General features: G+C 40.4%; 1 protein-coding gene across 1 annotated transcript in view; it reads left to right on the top strand.

The window, feature by feature from the left end:
• Positions 1-24,650, top strand: part of dpp6b (dipeptidyl-peptidase 6b) — a 59,309-nt gene that overhangs the window by 16,817 nt on the left and 17,842 nt on the right. The window contains exons 2-7 of the mRNA XM_070844599.1: positions 16,556-16,670; positions 19,324-19,422; positions 23,141-23,235; positions 23,332-23,406; positions 23,488-23,540; positions 23,960-24,041. Of these exons, the coding sequence (XP_070700700.1) occupies positions 16,556-16,670; positions 19,324-19,422; positions 23,141-23,235; positions 23,332-23,406; positions 23,488-23,540; positions 23,960-24,041 (519 nt within the window). The remainder of the gene's footprint in view (positions 1-16,555; positions 16,671-19,323; positions 19,423-23,140; positions 23,236-23,331; positions 23,407-23,487; positions 23,541-23,959; positions 24,042-24,650) is intronic.

The following is a 24,650-nucleotide window of genomic DNA, read 5'->3' as shown; positions in this document are numbered from 1 at the left end:
TTGACTGTTTTTTATCATCAGATGGGAATTGGGTGGGAGGATGCAATTAACATCATGTTAGAGTTAGTTTGAATGCCAGTGGCCAATTGCAGGGGAAGAACATAGCAGCATACTGAAGTTATTATAATTTGGAGACAATAGATAAATATGAAAAAGCAAAAAAAAAAGCACATGTGCACAAAGTTCTATTGATACAATCAGTGCGCTTAATGTCAGGAATACAGCATGTTCAGCATCAGATACTATGCAACTACTGACCAAAAAATAAATAAAACGGATGAAACAGTATTGATTTGATGCTTAAGAACTTAAAATTTGAATGGACAATATTTGACAGGAAACCCTGCACAGGCTTAGCGTCGCTGAATAATGTAAATCAACTGGTTCTGTTCTTATAACAAATAAGTTGACCAGCCAAGCTGTACAGCTTTCCCAGACAAACAGTTAAGTATTGATGAGGGTCAAGGACTGAGGTTCAGAGGCTGGGGAATGATTCAGAGTTAATGTAATTCTTTGTAACACGTGTGTGTTTTTGTGTGTCCTAACAAATCCGGGCAAAACAATAGTAGATTAATTGTTTCCCCCTGAAAGTCCTCTCTCGGTAGAAGACCAATAATGAGTCTGATTAAAGGCCTGTGGACTTGTTAATTACCCCTCTGTAATGCCCAGACAGTGAAAAACTGCCTCTGCCTGCAGTCTGAAAACTTCTCTGCCTTTCGTTACGCCGCAACATACGTAGGCGTGTTTTCTCAGGCCCGAATTGATGACCTGTAAGTACAGTAATGATCTGTCATGAACCATGAAGCTCGGCCCACACACCGGCTCTATCCTTAACCTGTGATTTACAACCGTGGCTCAGCACACGGGAGTGGAGATGCAAACAGCAGTGTTTACACTCAGAGAGGCAGGTGTGTTGCCAGTTGGACGGCTGAAGGAGTCACAGCAGGCCAGAGGGCGAAGGGGACGTAACTGATGATTGCACTGGCCGGGCTGACAGCTGGCAGCTTGGCTGAATGGAAACAGCTTGCTCCTGAATCAGCAGCCGTCAGAGATTGATAGGATTTTATTGTCCATGAGAACAATTTAAAATCACAATCATGCTGCTATTTTCTTTGTATGTTTAAGTAATTTATTCAAATTTCCATCTTCACAAAGTTTCACACATACTGCTACATACCTGACACACGAAATAAAGCTTCCACAATGCCTTAACCATTGATATTAGCCATGTTTCGTCTATTTGAATGTAATCATTAAGATTTCAGTCCTGGACGATTTAGAGTCGTTGCTTTGTCATAAATACGACAAAAGAGCAACTGGTGTATCTGTTTGCAAAACAGAAAGTTGTGTTGTTTGAATAAAGAAGCCCATGATCTGGTGTCATGCTGCAGAGCAGTGCATAGTGAAGTTGGTTACCTTGCTGAGGAGTTGGATGTGTGCAGCATGAAACTCACTGTCATGGCCGCTCCATTTTGTTCCATCTCTCCCTTTTCAAGAAATACAAAAATATGACCCTGTGTTGTTCTGTAGATGCACTTTTGATGAATGATACTTCACAATGAAAACCTATTTTGCCAGTTGAATGCTTTTAATATGAAGCAGCAACAGCAATTCAATACTGCCAAGTAAAACTTTTCACATATAGAATTTAAACATGCTGCATGTCACAATATTCACCATTTGAGGTCAAATCCAAAAACGTGGGTTGCTGGTTAATAATGTATGAAACATCAACACTGCTACAAGCAAAAACTACCACACAGTCGACTTACTGCCTCTGTGACACAGTGTAGACTAAATGTGCAAATTTGTAAGCTTTGCAAAGGTAGCATTTATTGCAAAACTGTTGAACTGCTTTTCATTAGATTGCGTAGATGTTGGTGATATTATGCTCATTACTGTATTATACTGTCTGTATGTTGGAAAAAAACCCCTCAGGGATGCATTTATACAGAACTGTGGTGGATAATGGTGTGCTGCTTGGCACTGTTGATTTTAAATGGCTGTGTGAAGCTTTGCGCTCTGCTGTTGGTCTGTGGAGGGAGCGCAGCTGATAATGATCAATTATCAAACAAAACTGGCCTGGCCTTTTGTTAGGTGTCCTCTTCTCTCTGTCTCTCTCTTTTTTTCTCTCCCTTTCTCTCTCTTCAGTCTTTCCACAATGATGGACATGACTGGGGGTTCGCACTTTTATATATATATATATATATATAAAATATTATAACCACAATCTCCGACATTTCCTGCCATTCATCAAGTAAAATAATTTGCATTTTTAATAACTTCAAGGCTCCACCAACCTACAAATGAATGCCTTCATATTAAACCCTAATTTGTGTCTGTGTTTCTGTTATAAAATAAACTCAAGCCCTGGAGTAGGAATCCCTGAGTAAGCAGACTATAAACAGGAAATGCCCTGTGTGAAATTTGCTAAATATTTATTTATTTATGACCAACATAAAGATGTCAGACAGCTAGTGATCACTGGGGGGAGCTAGCATGCAGTTGAAGATGCACACAGTGTTTATTGACAGTTAGATAAATGACTGTGTGTTAGTCCGCTAGAAAGAAGAAAAAAAAAAACTTCAGCAACACAGAACATTCATTGCTTGGTGCAAAGTGCTTGTTTAAGAGCTTTGGAAGGGGGGATTTATTTGACATGTGCTCCCTAGAGATGTTGTCTCAGGCAGCACATAAACCCTGTTAATGATAACACAGAATATAAATGAAAATTATGTCAATTAGCTGATAAAAAGTTGTTTAAAGGAGAGTTTGTGTTGTAAAAACAAAAGCTCCGCCAGCACACTCTGACCCCACACGAACATATTTTCTTTCGCTTTTCCTATTAAACCTGATTGTTGTTTCTTTGGATGGTAATTGTTCCCGGGAATCTACGTGTTTTCATGTTGAGATAATCGATTTCTGTACCCATCACTGTGTTTGGGTTTCTTCTCTTGTTTATTAGAGCTCGGCCGGCCTCTCAGGCGCACCTTATTTTAGCTTTTTGTTTCATGCTGTGTTTATTTTATAAGTGGTGTCCTGCAGCCTTTCACCTCTTGTGTTTGTTCAAATCATTGTGTGGCTGATTGTCAGGAGGTTGCATCCGAGGAGCGAGGTGAATTTATTCACTGAGCATCTGTGGAAAGCACATCAGTATGATTGAAAACAGATAAAAGTGAGAGGACAGAGGCTGTCTCACGTTTGTGGATCACCTTAACTCGTGAAATTCATTTAATTCAATGTGTTCTTATTTATTGTGCTATTCATGTAACACAGAGCCAATTACACAGGTTTTACATGTGCGCTGGAGTATCTGAGTGTGTTTTAGTGAGAGGTAAACAGCCTCTCTGTTCATGTGTCAGTGGAGCTGTCCACAGCAGTGGTGCTGAAATGAATCTTGGCAGTGAGCTGGTCATGCAGCTCCCTCAGGCCGTGTGTGTGGATCAGTGCAGTGACAGCAGTGCCAAACGCTGTGTATGGAACGCTATAAGGCCTTTCGAACTTGACTAATCCTGCCACCAACACTAATGTGTTTCATCTGCGGCGTTAGGAAATCTTTGCATCTGACTTCTTCTGTCGGCACACTTTCTTTCTATATTTATTCCCACCTCTGTTCAATTTACTTTTCTTCTTCCTTTGTTTTTTCCCCCTTTTATCCTGACCCTGCGCTCCTCTGAGGCATTAATGGTGATGTAATGTGCTACAGATTATCTTACATGTTATCTGTTATCATTTATTCTCTGTGATTGCAATTGTGTTCAAACATGGGGGTGTAAATATGCACATATCTGACTCTGTCTGTCTGTTGCTGATTCTAATACTTATAATCTGAAATAATCTGATTTCTCAGTGCTCTCTTTTTCCCAAATTTTGAATCTACCTCAGAGTGAAGAACTGACTGGGATAATTTTTTTGTAAATCAGCAGAGATTAAGGCTGTAAAAACTGAGTCTCCCACAATGACTGAATGATGGTGGGAACTCAATTTTGTTAATGACACTGAAGAAAAAACTATATTTAATCTAGATTGGTCACATCATGGCAGATATCAGATCCACTTAGTGACGTCTGCTACGGGCTTCTGTAGTTAAGGCATTTCTGTAACATTTCTCTTACTACTTTTTGATTTTGATTTTAAAAATGGCCAAAAAATAAGTATTTTTACAAATCTTTGGCATGCAGAAAGATTTAAGGGAACCATCAAGACTTACTTCATGGAGGATGATTAAAACTTTATTATGTGCATGTGATGACCCAGTCAACAGTGATGAAGATGTTCAGAACACGAGAGCACTGACATTTTGAACAAGATTTTAATCTCATAGTCTGAAGAAATCCTTCAAAAACAAAGTCCCCCAAAATGTAATTATAGTCATATTAGTTTTTTTCCTCACTGTAAGCTGAGCTAATCACAGTCACTGTTCGTTTTCCTAATTTGACTGTATGATCCTGCAGCTCTTCACGCCTTCATGTTAATAATTACCACGTAAGTAATGAAGGAAGGTGTAATCTGAGAATGAGCTAGATTGCTCAGTTTAATTTCCTGGAGCAATCAAAACATTTCATGATTTACTGCATCATTTATTATGCAATCTTATGATTTTAAGATAAATGGACGATTTTACTCTGAAGAATTGAGTTTGCTCTGTTTATTCCTGTTAATTTATAGATTCCCAAATGGCTGAGAGAGAAGACGCCATTGGCCTAACCATAATTACACTTTAAGATGATAATAAAGGTACTGCAACGCAGGATTGCAACAAGGGAAACATTCTGATGAGCATATCCTCCTCTCCGTCGGTAACTCACATCACAGACTTTCTTTCTTAGATTGTTCCGTTCATTCCCTCCAACAGATGACTCATGGTTCAAAAGGCCAGGAGCTCTGCAGAGTCTGTGCATGACTTCTAAAGAATTGCTCTCTCCAGAAGTGGAGCCTGTGTGTGTCTGTGTGTGTGAGCGTGTGCATGTGTGTTAGCGAGCGTGTGTGTGTTAGCGTGTGTGTGTGCAGCACAAATAGGCAGACAAGCTGTGCTAACAAGAGTGTGGATTGTGTGTGCACAGAGATGTGACACACAGTGAGTGAGAGTTACAGCACAAACAATGTTTTGTTAGGAACTGGAACTATTTCTGCTCTATGTGGGAGGACGGTAACACTGCTTCTCAAGAGCTGGGCCAGCAGCAACCTTTTGTTTTATTGGCAGACAATACGGCAGCATTGGCATACACACAACATACAATATAAATATGAAATTTCTGACACAGTATGCAAATATTTTTAATTACAGTGCACAGAACATTGTCAGTCATGAATGTACTCTAACTTAAGACAAGACTAAAAATCTCACCCGAAAAGAACTGCACTGATACCTGACAGTATTTTGCTCAGCTCGCATTGATTCCTGTTTCCATTTCGTGTGTAATGGACTTGCCAGTAATGAGTGCCCACAGTGATTCAATCCAAGCTGACAGGTCTCCATATCATCAGTTGCTGCAAGCATGGAGCCGAGCTGTGGGAAGTGGAGCCCGGCACTACTAAATATAGGTCCAGGTGGAAGGACAAAACCTTGAGCTCTCCTTTATAGCATAGTGGAGGGTAGAAAAGCAGAACCCAAATGGAAATGGTTAAACCTTGCAGTTTCAGAGAGGTCTGAGAGGATTTTTGCAGCACCTCCAGCTGTGTAAGTCATTTTACTTCAGTTTTCCCCCTTCTCTTTGGCTTCATTCTCCTATTTCGGTCTGAATTTTGTAGTTTCACTTTGCTGTAAAACTGAAAAAAGTATTTTTGGAGATTCAAAAAAAAAAATGTTACTGTCTTTCTCTAAAAAAAAAAAAAGGATATCTCTGAAAAAGTGTTGGCTCCAACTGCGCAAATCAAAGACTAAATGCTTATTTAAAAAAAATCAGGTATAGTTTTGAGCTACAGGAGCCCAGTGAGCTGAGGGTGATGCCACTGCCACTCGGAAAAACTGAACCTCCCACATCGCAGCGGTCCACAGCTTCCTGCATATCAGCTGAACTCTGCGCTGTCTGCACCCACGGTCTCATTGTTCCAGCAAATCACTGGATATCCTTGAACACCTTGTACGCCCCTCTCTCTCTCTCTCTCTCTCTCTCTCTCTCTCTCTCTCTCTCTCTCTCCCTCTCTCTCTCTCCCCTGGTCTGAGTCTCTCTCCGCGTTATTTTTCCGCACCTGTCAGCAGCGGAACGACGCCGGCGCGCTCCTCTTCCCTCTTTTATCCACCGTCATGACTTCTGCAAAAGACGCGAACGGCCCGGCGAAAGCTGCTCAGCAGCAGCAACAGCAGCAGCAGCAGGATCAGGTAGGACTTCAGCCGAGCTGCCTCCTCTCCTCTCCTCTCCTCTCCTCTCCTCTCCTCTGTGCTCACATCGCTCCGTGCGTTTAGCGTTACCGCGCGTAAACAAGCCCAAGTAGGGGCAGCGGCGAAATGAGTGGGTTTTTAATAAGATGCCGCAAATATTCGGCACAGCTTGATTCCTGTTGGAGCATTTTTTTTTTTTAATCACTCTTTCTGATTGACTTTTTTTGAATGTAATGCCTAGAAAATGGTAGCCGTGTGAATGCATGCACAGAAGTTCTAAACTTCAGCTTAAATATTTAATGGACTCCTATTGTAACCTCAACCCACAGGTGTAGCCTCAGTGCCATAATAACAGCCTGTGTGGTGTCCTGTTTTCATGAGCAGTTTGACTTTATGAAAACAGCTGCTGGTCCTCTGATGCACAGTGTGGTTTTTAATTACTATTATTTAATTTATTTCCTTTGGTTTCAGGGACAAAATGTCCACCAGAGATAAAAGTTTGCACAAGCAAAAGAAAAAAAAAAAAAGAGGGAGAGGGAACAGAGTGGGCGTTAATTGCCTCTGTATTGTTTTGTCCACTCATTGAGTTTAAATTGTACACTGTGAAGTCATGTAATGGCGTGCAGACACATGATCTACTTCTGGGTTTACATAACTGAGCTCCTGGCAGTGATATCATAATTTAGGTTGAAAGGTGCTTCACAGACATACACTCATGTTTGCTCCATGAAGTGAGAACATCTCGACAATGAATCTAGTTGCATAACATTTGTTGATTGTCGAGTATTTGGCTCTCAGTGTGTTTTCAAAAGGCTGAGCTGGATATGTGAGAATTGGGGGGGGGAGGTCTGTTTCATTGATGGAGCTGAAGGCTCTTCACTGTACATAACTGTTGCACTAGAAGGATATAATTAAGTTTGATTCAAAGTGGGAAAGGATATGCTGCAGACTTCACCAGCATTTCACCGTTTCTTGTTTCCTCATGCACTTTCTCCACCGCGTGAAGATCTCTCTCTCTCTTGTCTTGAATGCAGTCAGCACCTTTGAATATTTTAAGTCCAAGGTGTTTATTTTTTGCGACCTATTCATACATTTATGAAAGCGGGAGTGCGGAGTCGACAGCAGTACAGCAGATCCTTAACCGTGTTCGGATCGGAATAAGAAAGGGAGCATGAGCTCTTTTGAAGGTTGAGAGGAAATGCCAGACTTGGAAAAAGGAAGCTCACAGAGAGTGAAAAGTACACACTCTCATCAGCACCACAACATGGCACACAGTCATTAAGCACATGCAGCAGTTCTTTCACCTTTATCTCTGAAAAGGAAGAATATATTTTTCATACATGGCCGGTCTTGGCTTCTCTTCTTTCTTCAGCGTGCACGGTTTGCACAAGAACACCATTTCCTCTCGGACAAGCAGCTCTGAAAATACTCTCCCCATCCCCGAAGCCGTAGCTTCAGCAGTGACCTTGCTTGTTGGTAATATCAGTTTCAAAATGCAAATGCCAAGCCTGTGCGTCTACTCTTTAATGATGCGTGGACAGAGGCAGAGAGACGAAGATATCATAGCACAGGAAGTACACATGCAGCTAAGAAGCACATTTGAGATTTGAACTCCAGCCCTCTGGCCTGCAACATCACTGCTGCTGACTGTGGAGGTTTCAGCGCAGTTGGGGAATGTTTTACACTTGGCTCTTTATCCAGCTTCAATCTGAAAATATAAGTGAATAAATTAAGGCTATCTTATCTTCTCCTCCATTTAAAAAATGCTGCTGTCTTCATTATGGCACTCATTACAGACTCAGGAAATGCCCTCCATGTGCTTTATCTGATACGCCATCACTGTCAGCCTCCTTTGTGGAGCACCGCAGCAAACAGCCCTCACATTGTTCGCTAATCGTGATGCTTTAACGGCAGACACGATGTTTTGTTACTCTCACATTGCCTCCGCTATCACACTGGCTGCTTTTTAACTTCAGGTCATTGTCTCATTCAAGGTAGCATCCACTTTTACTGTACACCATTTCCAACCAGCAACCGCATGGTAGTCACATTGTTATTAAAACACAAGTACCCATCCAGAGTGAGGGAATTCATGCAGTATAAAAAGTGATGTTTGACGAGGACTGAGCAGTCAAGGATATGTTTATTATCCCCAACAATGAAGAGAGAACAAAACATTGGAGACAAATTAAGAGTTATAGGCAGATATGACTTCAGTAAACCAACTAGCAATATAACTTTATCTGATTCAAAGGGTGCTGATAAAGAAATTCTAAACAAATTGGTTGTCTTTTATGTAATTTTAAGTAACTTTAATTGAAGGTGACTGAACCTGTAGTCATGATGTAGGCGAGTGTGTGTAACCTTAAAACTTGAATTGTGTGGCATTGGGTGCAGCTGCCACACTGTCATTAACAAGATAAGATGGTTGGACCAAGAGCACATCCAGTGTCTAAAATATTGAAATATTCTGCAGCAATTAAATTCAGTTTTCAAAATGATTTTTTTTTTTTTTTCCTCCCAAAGCCTTCATCAGGCTGGATCCATTTGGTCTGCACATAAGCATACTGAAAGGATAATAGGTCTTATTTTTCCTTTAACTCAAAATAGATTTAATTTTCAACTCTAGTCATATTGTTCTGTGATACAAGTCTTCTTATGATGAAAAGATACTGTGCCAGTTTTGTATAGAGGCAGGCCGTAATTCATATCCTCTGAGAAAACACTTTCCTCAGTCTTGCCTTGTTCCTCTTCATAGAGTCAGCAGGAGTTAACACCACCCAGTTTCACCGACTCAGTATGTCATGTTATTAATTCTTACAAAGACCAATGAAAAGCCACACAAAGCCCAGAAAATATCTGCAGATAACTCTTTTTTTTGTCACAGTGATTCACATCCCCCCTCTTTTATGGGTTTCTTCCCGCAGATTCTCACTCCTAATCTCTGATACATTCATTCAAAGATTTATTTATTCTACATACACAGATTGGGATGGATTTCCTCCCCATCTGTTTTGTGGATTATTTCAAACAATTAGCTCCAGACAGGGTCATCCAACAAAGACACTAAGCGCCATTGCTATGGCTTCCTTCGTTTAGAAACATCATAGATACAATTGTGGCAAATCACAGGCTTAATGTTTTATTTTTCATGTGTGTTTGTGTCTTTTGTCAAGAACGCAGTAATTTGGTATTTGTTAGAGCAGGATAAGACTGTTTGAGCCTTTGGAAAAGTTGAAAATGACAGAGCAAGCAGTGCTTTCATTAAATGTTTTATTGTGCTTTGCGATCATGTTTTTGTTATAACCGCTGTACTGAAAAAAGTGGATATTTTCAAGGGTCAGTTTAGCAGCATTTATAATACCATTAGCGTTCACCCTGCTACCACTGAGCTACCGTATGTTTTACTGCAAGTTTGTGTGTGTAGGCCTACAGTGTGTGTGTATTTCTTCCTGTTTTTGGCCACACTGCTGTCTTTGTTGGACCCTTGTCATTCCCTCCAGCACCATGTCACCATGAGGTTGACATTTGGCTTTTTTTTTTTACCTGGAAACCTAATGATGTTCCCTTCAGCCTCATTAGGAAATGTTAGCATGCAAACACACTCAAATAAGATGTATGTATGCTGTCCTGTACCTTGTTGAATCTTGTGTTCAAACATGTTGTGTCCACATTATTGCATAAAATGTCCCTAAAATGTCCATAAAATGTTTTAGGTACATGTGAGAGATTTCCAGGTACAGACAAATGTATACACACACACTTAGAAAGTATAGAATAGGTCCCTCGGAGCACCTCCCACACCAGTCTGGTAATGTATCCATTCAGACAACGAGGCAATGAAACACACTGACTGGGTGTAATTTAATTTAAGATTGTCAACATACTGAACAGTGTAGCTGACTGGGAGCACTGAAGTGTCTGAGCCGTGGAAGAGAAAAAGCATCTCATCATCAGATAATGAATAATTTATTCCCAGGTGAAATCAGATAATGGCATAAAAGGCAGTGGTCTAAATCATTTAATATTATTTTGAGTTGTTGTGAAAGAACAACACAATGCACTTGTCTTCTTCTCACTTACCTTACCAACATATAAATGGTGCCAGTAGTACTGCAATACTACTGCTACCACCCCCACTATTACAGTACCACTGTGACTATTCATCTAAAAAGTACAAATGTTTTAGGAAGAAAAACTGCACTAATCAATATTTCCTTGTAGTGATGAACCCACAGAGAATTGTTATCTGACTCTCCAGATCCCCTCACCGCTGTGGAGAGTTTTAGCATCTTTCGGCTCATTGTTTTGGTTTCATGTAACTCTCACTGCTCTCATTAACCTTCCAGCGACAGCAGGCAGCTGTTTTCGGCGAATGATAGTCTGCTAAACCCAATGTACACTTACTGCTCAGCACCAAACAGCAGACAGACAAAGTTAGCGACAATCTGGAAAACATACTGGAGCATTTAGCAGCTTAGGAGTTGGATACCAAAACAGTAGTAGAAGCAGAGTGAATATTTGACTAAAACATGACTCTTTAAAAATGAATGCTAATGTTGCTTTGTGATTTTATATAAGCTTGTGTTTGCTAACATGTTTATGATATAAATTCACAGTTGTGTTTTCAGCTTGTGCTGTGCTAAAGAATACAAATTGAGCAAAATGTGCATGCCATAAAACTTTGAATTTTCCTACAACTGATTAGAATGGGGCTAGAATTGGAGTCCGTCTCATAACCACAAGTAAATTTGGATCTTATAAGTGGTTCACTGCTTGTTAGGCTAATGATGGTCCTGTAAGAAGTCTTTTTGTGGTATTATTTGCAGGAGTCAGCCAGACTGAAAGTAAAACCTTCCCAGAACACCACCGGAGTCAAAGATGAGCTTTACTGTATCTTTATGTAACATTCTTAACTTACACATTACGTCAGCAGCAGCAGCAGCTAAAGTCTCTTCTCTCCTTCTGTGCCTTCTCCATTTTCTTCAACTCCTCCACTATGGCAAACGGCTCTTGTGAAGAATACATGCAACAACATGATGCCTATTTTTACCATCTTACAATATTTTTCCTCCACTCTTTTAGTCAGACGTATTGATCTGTGTGATTTGGTTTCTAGAGTTTGCAGGGGTGGCTTGATTCGTGCGTGTCCTCAACTCATCTAATCTTCTCGCTGCTGATCAACAAATATTTCGGCAGGTTACAAGAGCTAATCTAAACAACATTTTGTTGTCTTTGTCTCCCCTCGGCTGAGTATGACGTTCATATTCCACCGCATTTTGTGGACAAAGGCAGGGCTGGACAGTGAGAGACCTACTATCCATGAACCAAAAGCCAGCTGGCATGAATTCTTAATATCACTCATGAATGCCCATGATTTATTGATGGTGCTCCAGAGGAAAAGTTTACCCTCTGTCCAAAGGCTACTGCTTCACTCTCAAGTTTTACTGTTCTCAGATAGCGACTACATTACAGTGGAGTGATATATCGTGTGTCAAGTTTCCGATGTCTTTAGACAGCTGAAGTTTGCGTTTCGTTTCCAATGTCCATATTCCCCCGTGTCATATTTGAGAGAGCATCTTGTTTTCCGGTGTTCTGAGTTAATTTTGTGAGCCCCCGGGCACATTTCCCTCGTGACACTCAGCAGTAATATTAGTCCCCACTGTACTGTACATCAGCCAGCATCTTCACTGCAAATCTGACTCAAATGACTCTCTTGGTTCCCTTGGAAACCAGGTGCTCAGAGATCAGAAAAGATCCATTTCACACTTCAGCAGCGAGCACAAAGACAAAGAGATGGTTTGACAAAAGGGAAAGTGGGAGGGAGAGAGGATTAGAGGGAGAAAGTGGGGGTTGGTGAGGGGTTTCTTGACCTTAAAAGATGCTTCATTCTTATAGCCCCTTTGTCTCCAAATAGAATGAAAACAGTAGCAAATGGATTGGAAAAAAATAAAAATGCATTGCTTCCCCTCATGGGATTTTCTACCCTTTAGAGTTGTCAGTTCCGAAATGCACAAGGTTTGTTTAGATGTGGTGTCTGTAGAGGGTGAAAATGGCTCCGGTTCTCATTTATTGATGCAGCTTTTATTGCTATTAGCTATAAGGCATGCATGCCTGCTCCTCACACAGACTAACAGGAGGAGATGGCTTTATGCAGACAGTCAGCAATATCTCACCATGTCTGAAAACGCCACCAAAGGTCAAGATTTCCTTTCGCACACAGACACATTTTTGCCTCGTTAAGAGCTCTTCAGAAACGTCAGCAGCCAGGGAATACTAAAGTTTACAGCTGCATAGTTTGTTATATACTGGACCATCAGGGAAATCAAATGATACAACCAAAGTTAGATTCTGTATGTCTTTTTGGGGTTTTAATTTGCTGGAAACAATGGAGGTGTTGATTTTCATATATTATATGTGAGTGCATTCAGCCTGAGTTCAGAGCTCCCTGTTCATTTGTGGTTGAGTAGGTGGGTGAAATGTACCACATTTTGCACAAGGATAAGGCAGTCTGCAGGGATGGAGCAATCAGAGCTAAGACACTTTGGTATTGTATGAGAGAAGAGGGCTTTTTTAGAACATATGGGGCTGCTTTAAGTCTAAGTTTTAATTACATGGCTTCAGCATGGGAAGAGGTTTATTGAGAGAAACAATAAATGAGTAAATTAATAAAAAAAACACAAGCCTCTATATAAATCTGGGTACTTGGTAGATACTGACTATAAGAGGGTTTAAATGACAGAGCTTCCTAAAAAATGCATGAAGAATGTTTTTCTGTTATGTTGTGTTATGAATATCCATTTTGAAACTTAATGCTTTAAGAGAGAAATAAGCACCATAGTTTCTCCTATTGGCTGTCACTTTTAGATAATTAGAGCTTCACTTCTTTTACCAACTACTGCTATACTACTATTTTAGGATTACGACTGCAGAAACCTATGAGCTAAAATGATCAATACCAGCCTGAAACTGGTGTAGAGTTATGATCTTGTTTGAGTTAAGTCCATGGTAAAGACAGTAAAATACACACACACACACACACATACACACACACACACAGTGGTGGAGTGTGAACTAAGTACATTTATTGAAGTATTGTATGCAAGTAGAAATTTTGAGGTATTTACTAGATTTTATGTTACAAGGATTACAGCTAATACTTTGTGCTGCTACTTAAGTCAAACATTGAATCCATGACTTTGTGTTGTATCATTACTTTTACTCAAGTAAAACAAGTTCTTTTTCTCACCGCTGCACATACAAACACACGCACAACACACCATTTTTATGTATGAGCCTTCAGCTCTTTTAGAATCAGTCGGTCCTGTGGTTGAATATCATTCGTTTTAAAGCAAAAGAAAATATTCACAATAGTCGCACGTGTTTAATAATGGGATATTTCTCCATGGTCCTTTCCCTCAAATTAGATTTTCACCCATCTTCCTGTGTGGCCGTTCAGGGCAGCTATGAATACTTTTGATTTCAGACGGGGTCAGAAAACATCAATAAAGAGAAAGTCAAAAAAGAAAACAAAAAAAGACAGGGTCGGACAACACGTCGCACAAACTAGCTCTGTTTGACCCTCAGACAGTACAACCATACCTGTCCTGCTGCCAATGGGGGTTTAAAACGGAGAACAGGTTATGCACAGGACAGTCTTCTTCCTACAGTTTGAAATGTGACTTAATTAGAGCGCAGATGCATACATGTAACACCAGAAATGAATTTAGCCAAGGAATAAGGAAATCAGCATTACTGAATTTAATGCATAGCTTAAAGGCCCAACACTCAAACTCCTGCTGCGGTTTTTAATGTTGTACTCAGCTATTGCTTTTGTGAACTGAGTGGGTGGTTTTAGTGGCAGCGGCAGCTGTCCTGACGGCTGTGTTGACCACAGCTTAGCTTGTAACAGGAAGTACCATAACCACTGATCACATCTTTCTCAAGTCACTGTTATCCTGATACTGTCCGTGAAGGCCATATCCTTTAAAGTGGGTGCTGTTATATTTAGGATTTCACAGTGGAAAAGGCAGACGTTCAACAGTATTTGATTGTCTATTGATTTAAATTGTGAAAAAGCTCCCTGACCTCTGATTGAATTATTGAGTGTCTTTTTTACAGAAATGCCAAGCACCGGAGGGAAGCTACCCCTGCTCGTCAAGTTGTTTGCATCCTACATTTCCACACCCTGAATTAGCTCGCGGGGCCTGTGGGAGGTGTATTTAAGATTCAGAGAGTAGGCTGTCTGAAATAATTTTACCTTGCGCCTCTTGTGCTCCAGTACAATATGCATTCTGAATTTGTCATGGTTTGACAAAAATGACTGGAACTAAATATTTACTCACATGCCTCCCAGGCTGCCATCAAAGTGTCTGGAAATATTCTGCTAAGAGACACTTTGCCTTTGTTATGTGGCGTAGATCCAGCTGTCACATTTATAGATCTGTACCTCTCTGAACTGGATACTCGCCTGGGCTGCATTTAAATCACCTGCCTGCACTAAACAGTTTCCCGTTTTCAGAGCAGATGTATGAAAAAACAATTAAGCAGATCCAGAAAAAGAAATGGCTGTTATCTGCATGTGTGTAAGAGCATCTCATTGTTCTATGTCTGGCTCGGTCAGAGGCCTGATGTGACTGTAGATATCTAAGACAACTTCAACAGCATCTCTTTCCTATCAGAGCGCGATAACACAGGGACATTAATATCTTATGAATCCAGTATACAATCTGTACACCTTATCACAAAAACCCTTACCTCTGCAGCCATAAATCTGCTTATTGATGTGCCTGCTGTTTTTCTATGTGTACTCACTGCCTTCAGTATTGATTTGCTTCGCTGTGAGACAAACTGTGCAGAGACAGTATGTGCACAGGCAGTGGAGAGCGCGCACACACACACACACAGGTTCAGATACACACTTAGGGGTACACTTTTAACATTTAGATGGAAAGTAACTCGCAACGTACCAATTTAAAGTCTTTAAAGATATTTTTAAATGCATACCAAGGAGTTGAGCTGTCTGTTTTAGTCTCACGTGGACACACACCCCTCATTAACTTGTGGATGGATCACTGAGCTGCTGCATATTGTATAACCACTCACTGTAGGCAGACAGAGACCAGGTCTAATTGGTAACAAGGATATCAACAGCTGGACTGATACGGGTGGCTGGAGCTGCTCACTTTCCTCACCGACTGTGACCAGGGAGATTAATGTGCATCTGTCTGTGTGCACACACACGTAGTTGGAGACCATTAATTAGGTAGGAACATCATCTGACAGAAACCCCTATTTCTGACCCTAACCCTTCAGCACTCCGGATGAAGATTTCTTTCATTCATTTATAAACTGTATTCTTAAACATATAGTGTATATACTGTGTATAGATGTATTGCATATTTGTGCATATACATTACTATGCACGTGCCAAATGTTAGCATCTCAGGGTATCCCAATGTGTCCTCAAAATAACATATATGAGATTTGTGGCAGAAGTAAAGGGAGTGAGAAACAGCCTGGGGGTCATTAGGCTAACCTACATCCTGTCTGAACTGTCTGTTCCTGTGGTTTTGAAATGGACACAGTATGTCAAGGAGTGGATAATGGTGTGTGTTTGTGTAGCGACCAAAAGCCAGATCACACAGTAAAACTGTGCGGGATTCCAGATCAAAAAAGTTTAAGATCCGTGTGTTGGAGTATCAGGCAGTGCCTCCTGCGCTCCTGCAGTTAAAGTGTTTTGAATGCCCTGTGGATTTTTGCAGTATATGTGTTTCAAATAGCGCTGATTAGCCATCTACCATCTGCTGGGCCGTGTGAGGAGAGCAGCTCATTATTCCGCCTGTTGTGTCTGCGTTGAAGCCGTGGCTCCACTCCGGCTATCAGGCAAAGCTGCAGGGACTCTTCGAATACAAGCAGCAGGGAGCAGCTGGAGGATGCAGTGTTACTGCATACAAGTGGCTGAGTTGTCAGCATCTGTCTGCCAGAGAATGAGCTGTCCTCTGGCCAATCTCTGGCCCCAGCTGTGACAGTACAAAATACATCTGTCTTATGTATCATAAGATCAGCTCTAATATGCTGTGTATCCATTTTGAAGGTCATTATTCCTCTATAATGTAGTAGATCCAACCTATGGGGACAATCACATTATCTGTTACCTGAAATACTTAAAAGCCTGTTTGTGTGTGTGTAATTGTGCCAACGTGATGTAATGTGTGTAATATTGTCTTTCAGGACCTCGTAGGCAGCGCTCCGCCGCAGAGGAACTGGAAAGGAATAGCCATCGCCCTGCTGGTCATCCTCGTCATCTGTTCCCTGATTGTCACCTCCGTCATCCTGCTGACCCCTCGTATGTACAGCACCCATATACACACACACACGTACACACACATAAGCATATGCTATCTTTCAGTGCATTCCTCCAAGGATGCACAGTCTGCTTAACTGATTTTATTAGTAGAAAATCCTTAAAAAATATATAATCTGCATCTGAATCTCCCTCAAATAAGAAGCGCGGTATCCTACTGGATGAGTTTGAATCCAGTGATTTACATCAAATGTACACGTCAGTTTCCGTGCATCTTTACAGTATGTAACATGGTAAAAAGTAAAGGTGTGGAGGTTTGGGTAATACATGGGCATGTAGCCGTTCTGACTTTTATAGAGGAGAGCAGATGTTTCCATCTTGTCACAGACCTGCAAATAACATTCACCTTTTCATCGACCATAACCATGATCTTTCCCTTCCCTTCACTAATTAGGTGTTTTGTTGTGTAGCCCTAACAATAACCAATCACCATAGAATATTTGCCACTACCACGATCTTTCCCTAGGTGTAATCATACTGTAATTGGCATGTGTAAATACTGTGGAAAGGAAGAATTTAAAAAATATTGGCACTAGATCACTGAACATAACAAGTTTTTACAAAATCATTGAAGGTTTTGTTTGGCAGTAAGTGCTGTAGCATACACATAGTTACACATGGTGTACAGTTTGCCAAAGTTTGTATTTTAGAAAAAAGGGAATTGGAAAATAGCTGAAATGCAGGAAAAATGCATTATTTTGCAGTCTTGCAAAGGAAAGAAAATCCTGGATCCTCATGAAAACTTGTCCCTGCTGGGCTGTGGGCCACCAAATTTCATGGAAACCTGTCAATTTTTGTAGATATTGTGCAAATTAACAGACAAATGAGATGTCAGACATCATTTCCTTGGTGGCTTTAACTTACACATTCCTCACATGCATGATCTCACCTAATTCCCACCAGTGGGACATAAACCATCATTTCCTTGGTGAAGGTAACATTATGCACACACAGGCCTGTTCAGCTGTTCTCAGCCTCAGAATACATGTACTGTACTACAGTCCTCTTAACTGATCTAAGTCTTTGGATCTGGATGTGCGTCCAAACGCACATAATATTAGAAAATCATTTGATAGAATGAGCCAGATGTTGCTTTTTAGATTCATGAGAGTTGCTCAAATACACTGTCACCCATAAAGTTGGAATAATTGTTCAATACCCCCAATTTTGTTAAAGCCTGAATACACAGTTTGCAAAGATTAATTGTGGTTTAAGTTTCACTGTGATATGTTTGGAAGAGTTTGATCAATAAAGTTGAAAAGATATGCACTTTATTTCTCAAGAATAAATCACATTGTCACAATCATTTCATGAGAAGAGGTAAAAAACATTTTATTCCAACTTTATGGGCAACAGTGTATTTGATAAATACCCTCTTTCCCTGTCGTGTAAAGAAATTACTTAAACTCCCAGACCCTCACTGAAAACTACTCATTGTTCTTTACGTCATTGTCATTGTTCTTTCTTCTGATGTTATGCCAAATTCCATTTAAAGTTTTAAAGATTTTTAGATTTCCTGCAAACAAACTAACAAAGGCAAACAACCTATTGTATATATATATTGAGTATACACCTGCAGACTCTAATAAAACCTCTTTCTTTTTCCCCTTCTTCTCGCAGCTATTTCCATTTGATAACCTTTTTTCTTGGGGCACGGTTTTATAGATGGCATGGTTGCTCCAGTTGGTGATTGTGTACTGGTTTTACACAGAGGTGGGGTTATCGTCTCGCTTGGTAATGAGCCCTTTTATGTGTAATGCCATTCAGGCCTGTTTAATGGAGATGATTATGCAGTAATAGCTCCAGCCATTTGTCAGATTGGCACAGCCTCAGAGATGCCATTTGCCTCGTATTGGAAATTAGTTTTTTCCTTCTCACTGTTCTTCTTCTTGTTGCCAGACAAGAGAATTTTTCAGATTTTTCAAGTCGATAAACACTTTAAAATGTCTGACATGGTATTTACACACTCAGATCTCGCCCCTCAGTCACAACGTGAAGCCTGCTGAAGAATCTGCCAGCGTACTGTTTTGTACAGTAACACCAGGCTGTCAACCGGCTTGACATTTCGTGTCTAACGGTTTCCTGAGTAAACGTGCGGTAGACAGTTAAAGGGCTCATGCACTTGCTACGTCTCTTTTCTCACATCCTCGCTAACTCACTTGTGTTCCTCTGTTGTCTGCTCCACCTGTAGTTCAGCTGCCAGCTTCAGATCTCATCTCGAGTTCTGGGGGATGGAGGGAGTCACCCGCTCCCTCTCCGTTGCTGAAAAACGAAGCAAGCAGTTATGAACTGATGCTCTCAGATCAATAACGCAATACCATGGTCCTCTTTCTTGTTTGTACCTTGTTCTAAATTGCTCTACCTGCAGTGGGGAATAGTGGTTGGCGGTGCTATCTCCAGAGATACAGCATAATAGAGCGAGGTGGTGACAGTTTTTTGTATGAGGCTGCAGCACCCTGAGCAACATGTTGACTACAAAGTCAAAAGATGTTCTTCAGCTTTTCTCTGACACTTGTAAACTAACAAATCCTCCTGAACTTTTCTTCAAGAATCACTTCTAAATCTTCATGTGAGCTACCGTGTGCCATATTTGATTTATGCGTGTTTATTTATCTTTTGGTGATGTGCTCAACAGGTGAAGATGACAGCCTCGCCCTTAAGAAGAAAGTGACTATAGAGGATGTTTTTGGTCCAGACCTTCACATCCATGACCCAGATGCCAAATGGCTCAGCGGTGAGTGAACACTTTGGCATTTAGCATCCGTCTCTCATGTCAAAACGCAGAATACATCGTTGTGACTCAGAATACACCATCAGTATTAAAGTCTGACCCACTGTCACAGACTTATAAGACACCAAATATAGCATTGCAGTGCTGAAACATTGCCTGGGAAGAAACATAACTAATTACATTACATGTAACATTACACTACAGACAAAGAACTGTGTCGTCTTTATGAAGCTCCAGAAATAAATTCTGGCAGAAAAAAGGTTTCCTTCCTAAAATATACGTAGTTGAATAAAACAAATCTTTGTGTAAAAAGAAAAAAAGATGTCACTAAAAAGTGTAGTCCTGAAATCGTCATATAATTATATATATATATAAAAACAGCCAAGCACACACAGGATAATTGTCTGCTGGTTCGTGAACTGTACTTACAAGATTTAAAAGAGAAGAGTTGTAGGCTTAAGAGGCTTTAAGAGCCTTTTTATATTCCGTCACACCGAAGTCACACAACCAGCAAAACCTTCTCTTTGCCAATAAACCTATTGTTCCTGAATCTAACTGCATACACATACATCTTTGACTTTTGGGAAATTCTTGCTCATACAAGTTTTCATCACCATAAAGATGTTGGGATTATTGTTCTTATAACTCCGATTGTCCTATTTCGGAAAGGACACAAATGTTATCCAACACTATGTAAATGTCATTTAGCTGTGTTTTTTTTCTGTCTCTATGGAAAACAAAAACACCAGTTTTCAAGCTCATTTCGTATGCATTACGAATTCTGCATGTTGTGTACCAGACGTTCAGTAGGATGGTGTAGATTGAACAGATGTACAATAAAACAGGTTTGCTGTGGCCTCTGTAACCTTGACAGAGTAGGAAGCCGTCACCGGAGCTCATTAATGTTGGATCAGCCTATGCAGTGCCCTCTGGTGTTCAGCAGAAAAAGTACTTGAAATATTTTCCAGTTTCTGCATGAATTAGTGATGCTTTATACTAAGACGATTGAATTTCACTCTGAATTGTACAGCAGTCTGAAACTGTGGCAAGTGCAACTACTGAACGTTAATGATAGACGTGAGCTCATTGAGTAATTTGTTCCTGTATCCTCATTCCTATTTAAATGACTTGAATAACTCTAGATGTTAATAATGCACTAGGCAGACTTGGATCCATCCAAGGGTTAAAATACATACATTTTAAAGTACTCCAGTCAGTAAAGAGAGAGTACATTTTTTGGTAACTTTGTTTTTGATGATTTTTTTAACAGTTGTGAGGAAAGGTGTGTAGATAGGCCTTTTAACGTCTGGATTTGACATAGTTTGGGTTTCACAGTGTTGACACATCCAGAGCGGACATTGTTAACCAAGCACTGTTGTTTTAGTATTGAGATTTTTTATTCCACCAAAAAATCCACTTGGCTTTTTTGGTAGCATTCAGCCACATTTCACGGTCTTCTTCTGTGAACTGAGTTTGCTCAGAGAAAACTGCTATTTCAGCTAAAAAAATAAAGTAATAAGTAAACCTTCAGTTAAGATTATATCGTCAGACAACTGTTTCTAAGGTCATAAAAGGACCTCAGTATTCTTTTAGACTATCTGATTTTCTATAATACATACTTGTTTGTAATTTAATGCATACTAAACACTCAAATAGAAAAGAAAATCTATGAAAGATTATGTATCAAACACTAATATAGGATGTGTCAACACTTTTCTCTGGTCTGTATCACAAGAAACTAAACGGTTGTTTAGAGTTATACCTTTAAAGCTCTTTTTATTGCTTTTTCTATCCCTATCAGTATCCCTTGTAGCACTAAACATTATAGTCCAAGTTGTATAAAAGAGCTATTAAATATGTCTTGTAAAACTGTCATGTTGTACCACTTTGTAGCATTGTGGAGGAAGGTGCCAGACATACTGTATAGACTTATTATGGCCACGATGTTTCTGTTTCTGTTTGAGGGTATAACACTGAAAAGTGAACAACGCATCCACGTACAGACATCTTGTGCATGAACACATTTCAACACACAGTTTTATGCCAACTCAAATCTCCTCCTTGTGTGACAGACACGTTACGACCTTACATCTGTCCTTTTGTTCTACTGCACAGACTGTTCCTCTGATTACTTACATTACCGGCTTATTAACATATAATTAGTTAAGTTCCTGTGTGTCTGTGCCCTTCATTCACAACGACGATGAAAACGTCCCCAGCACCTGACGAAACCCCGGCAATCAATTGTGTGACATTGCATCTTGTCAGTTAAGTTAATGCAATCAACTCCCATTTGGTGCTAATGACCTTCTGATAAGAAACCCAATGGGACAACCTCACACTTCAGTAGTCCTCATCAATATTTTGTGGGCTTCATTCACAGCAGTGTGTAATTGATCCCTGTTGCTCTTTGATCACCGCTTGCCTCAGTAGTCTTTGGACTCACCTCTGAGTTTCTCACAGAGACTCAGATCCAAAGATAAAGGATTCAACCTTCAGACTGATCTCTGAAACAAAAACCCGCTGCTATCTGTCTGTCTGATGCATTCATATTTTTGAGATATAACAGAATATAATATTGTCTAGCAATGAGGCATTGACAAGAAACATCTATGGCAAAATGTGCGCATAGAGGAAACAAAGGCACCATCCTTGGCAACGCAGTCAACGTCACTTCTCTTAATGACTCCCAGTATGCACTGACATTTTCAGCATGTGTTTCTATCCCGCATCACTAAAAACTGTCAATAAAGTGAAACAGAACAAACTGTGCATCTATACAAGATGAACATTTACCAAATTCATTTAGCTACGCTGTCACGGCCTGAGCCAGGCACTGTAACAAACACATTGGTTGAGCGAAAACACAAGGTAACGGATCTGAGATAATAAGTAAATCATTGGGTTATAAAATTCTGTCTAATGAGCAAAACATGTAAAGTGTTTGTATCAAACCATATGAGGACAAGTTTTAAATTATAGCAAAAGTGTTAAATCAGTGTGAAAACTTGCACCTTCATTTTCAAAACACTGGCTTTTTATGGTTAAGGTAACCAGCGAAAGCAATTTTGGCATTTATTGGGATCTTCTCATAAAAGATGAGACTGTTTTGTTATCTACAAAGTAGGATGACAACAGCATTACAACAGTCAGGGCAGACATGCTGTGCTGAGAGCTGGCCTGGACCTATCACACACTCAAAGCCTTATATAAGACTGTCCTCCATTTGGAGATGTTTTGATAATGTGTGTCAGAGCTAACAGACAGCAAATTGGTCTGCATTAAACAAAACAGCAGGAGAGCAACAACTGTTTGAATTTAGCAGGAATGTTTGCTATCTTATTGGCATTTTTTTCAGCAGAAATGCTCTAAAAATCAGCTACTTTCTCAGCACCAAATCTGACAAAGGTAGTATCTACCTGGTGAACACACAGAGGTGGAGCACTTAGCAAGTAAAGAGCCAAATATTCCCCACAGGAGGAAAGAAATATTGGACTTCACCAGTTCAACTTCAAAGGCGATAGTAGCAGTATCTCAGTGTTGTATTTACAGCTTATTTCCAATGTTTCCAAAAAGTTTTATAGCGTAGGTCTTATAGTAATTGGGCTTTCGCAGGATAACAGATAAAGGTAAAGAAGGAGGACAAGACACTAAAAAGACACTATATAGTAACAGTTTCTACCATCTCCTTCTCTGATGGTTGTTTATTTGTCATTTGCAGACAATGAGCTGCTGTATCGCACAAGAGATGGGGATGTTGTCAAGCTTAATGTTGACACAAAGGAGAAGACTGTTATCGTGCCAAACCAGTTTTTTGTGAGTATCTTACTCCGGTATTGTTTTTTGGTTTTTTTTCCACTGCTGCTGCACTGGGTGTGTTACGACTGCGAGTTTGTTTTTGATCCCATCCAGGATAGATCCAGAGGCGCCAAGTATCAAGTCTCTCCAGACATGCAACATGTGATGTTTGCCTTTGAAGTGAAACCGGTGAGCAACCCTCCGAGTGCCACCTCACACAGTATCAGTTTTCCACACGTTGTCCTTCTTTAACTGTTTTCGTCTCCGCAGATCTACCAACACTCCTACGTGGCCAAGTACATTATTTACAGCCTGGTGACACAGTAAGACCCTCCTCAGTCGTGTCTTCTTTTCATTACATTTTGATCCCTTTGCCTGATTCCTCCCACAGATCTGTACAGGCACAATAATGGCTCCGTTTACCTGCCATTTTGTTGGAATGTATTTAAGTTCAATTTAGTTTTGTGTACTTTATTCAGCCTGGCCTGGTTTTAGCCTTTCATCCATCTATGTCTGCTTATGTCCCTACTGTTCTGTATTTGTAGTGAGCCAAGCAAAGTCAGCTTGTGCTAAAAAAAGGATGTCGATGATTGATGAACCCTACAGTGAGGGAACAAGCCAAGTTACACATGACTTCTTTGCTCTGACTGTGCATTTGTATTCACGTGTACACTTTGCATTGTACATGTAGTGTACACGCGGACAAATATTGCATTGATTTGTTCATGTGTTCTCTCCACAGGGAAACTTGGCCCCTGAATCCCCCTGAAGTGCACGAAGCTGTCCTGCAGTTTGCTGGATGGGGACCGCGAGGCCAGCAGCTGGTAAGAAGGCCATACCCTGGAGATTACACTCGCTGAATGCTGGCACACTGGACAAGATCTGTCAGAATCGGCCTTGCATCGCAGAGGAGGCACAGTTGTGATTTATGGTTTGTCATAGTGGAACAGACAAATGTGGTGGCCATAAGAGGTTTATGTAGACTGTAATGACTGCTTTAAGGGTTCTAGTGTGAGCTCTCCTTGCGTTGACCTCCATCAATGTCGCTGTGAAGCAAAAATCATTTTTACTTTCACAACTTTGTGACAACACTCGAGCTGGTCAGAGCAGCAGATGGCGTCTCGGCGGCTCAACCCGTGGCTTGGACGGTCTGGGGTTGCTCAGGGGGGGAAAACACATGGCAGTGGGTGTGCGTGTGTGTGTGTCACCAGCCACATTTGGGAACAGATTTTGTAAAACGCACCAGTTGATTGGAGACAGTTTGTACAATTAGGCAAACAGAATTAGTGTCTTCAATTTGGTTTCCTCACAGTTCCATTTGGCATTTCCATTCATTGCTTTTTTTCATTGCACACTGATGTGATATCTCTATAACATGAGCAATAAGATGATTTCTTATAGAATGCTTAAAGACTGCAAAAATAGCTATATAA

This window comes from Pempheris klunzingeri, chromosome 15, assembly GCF_042242105.1.
Source record: "Pempheris klunzingeri isolate RE-2024b chromosome 15, fPemKlu1.hap1, whole genome shotgun sequence".
In the NCBI taxonomy this organism is placed as follows: domain Eukaryota; kingdom Metazoa; phylum Chordata; class Actinopteri; order Acropomatiformes; family Pempheridae; genus Pempheris; species Pempheris klunzingeri.
The sequence above is the reverse complement of the archived record's forward strand: the minus strand, read 5'-3'. Positions and strand labels throughout refer to the sequence as shown.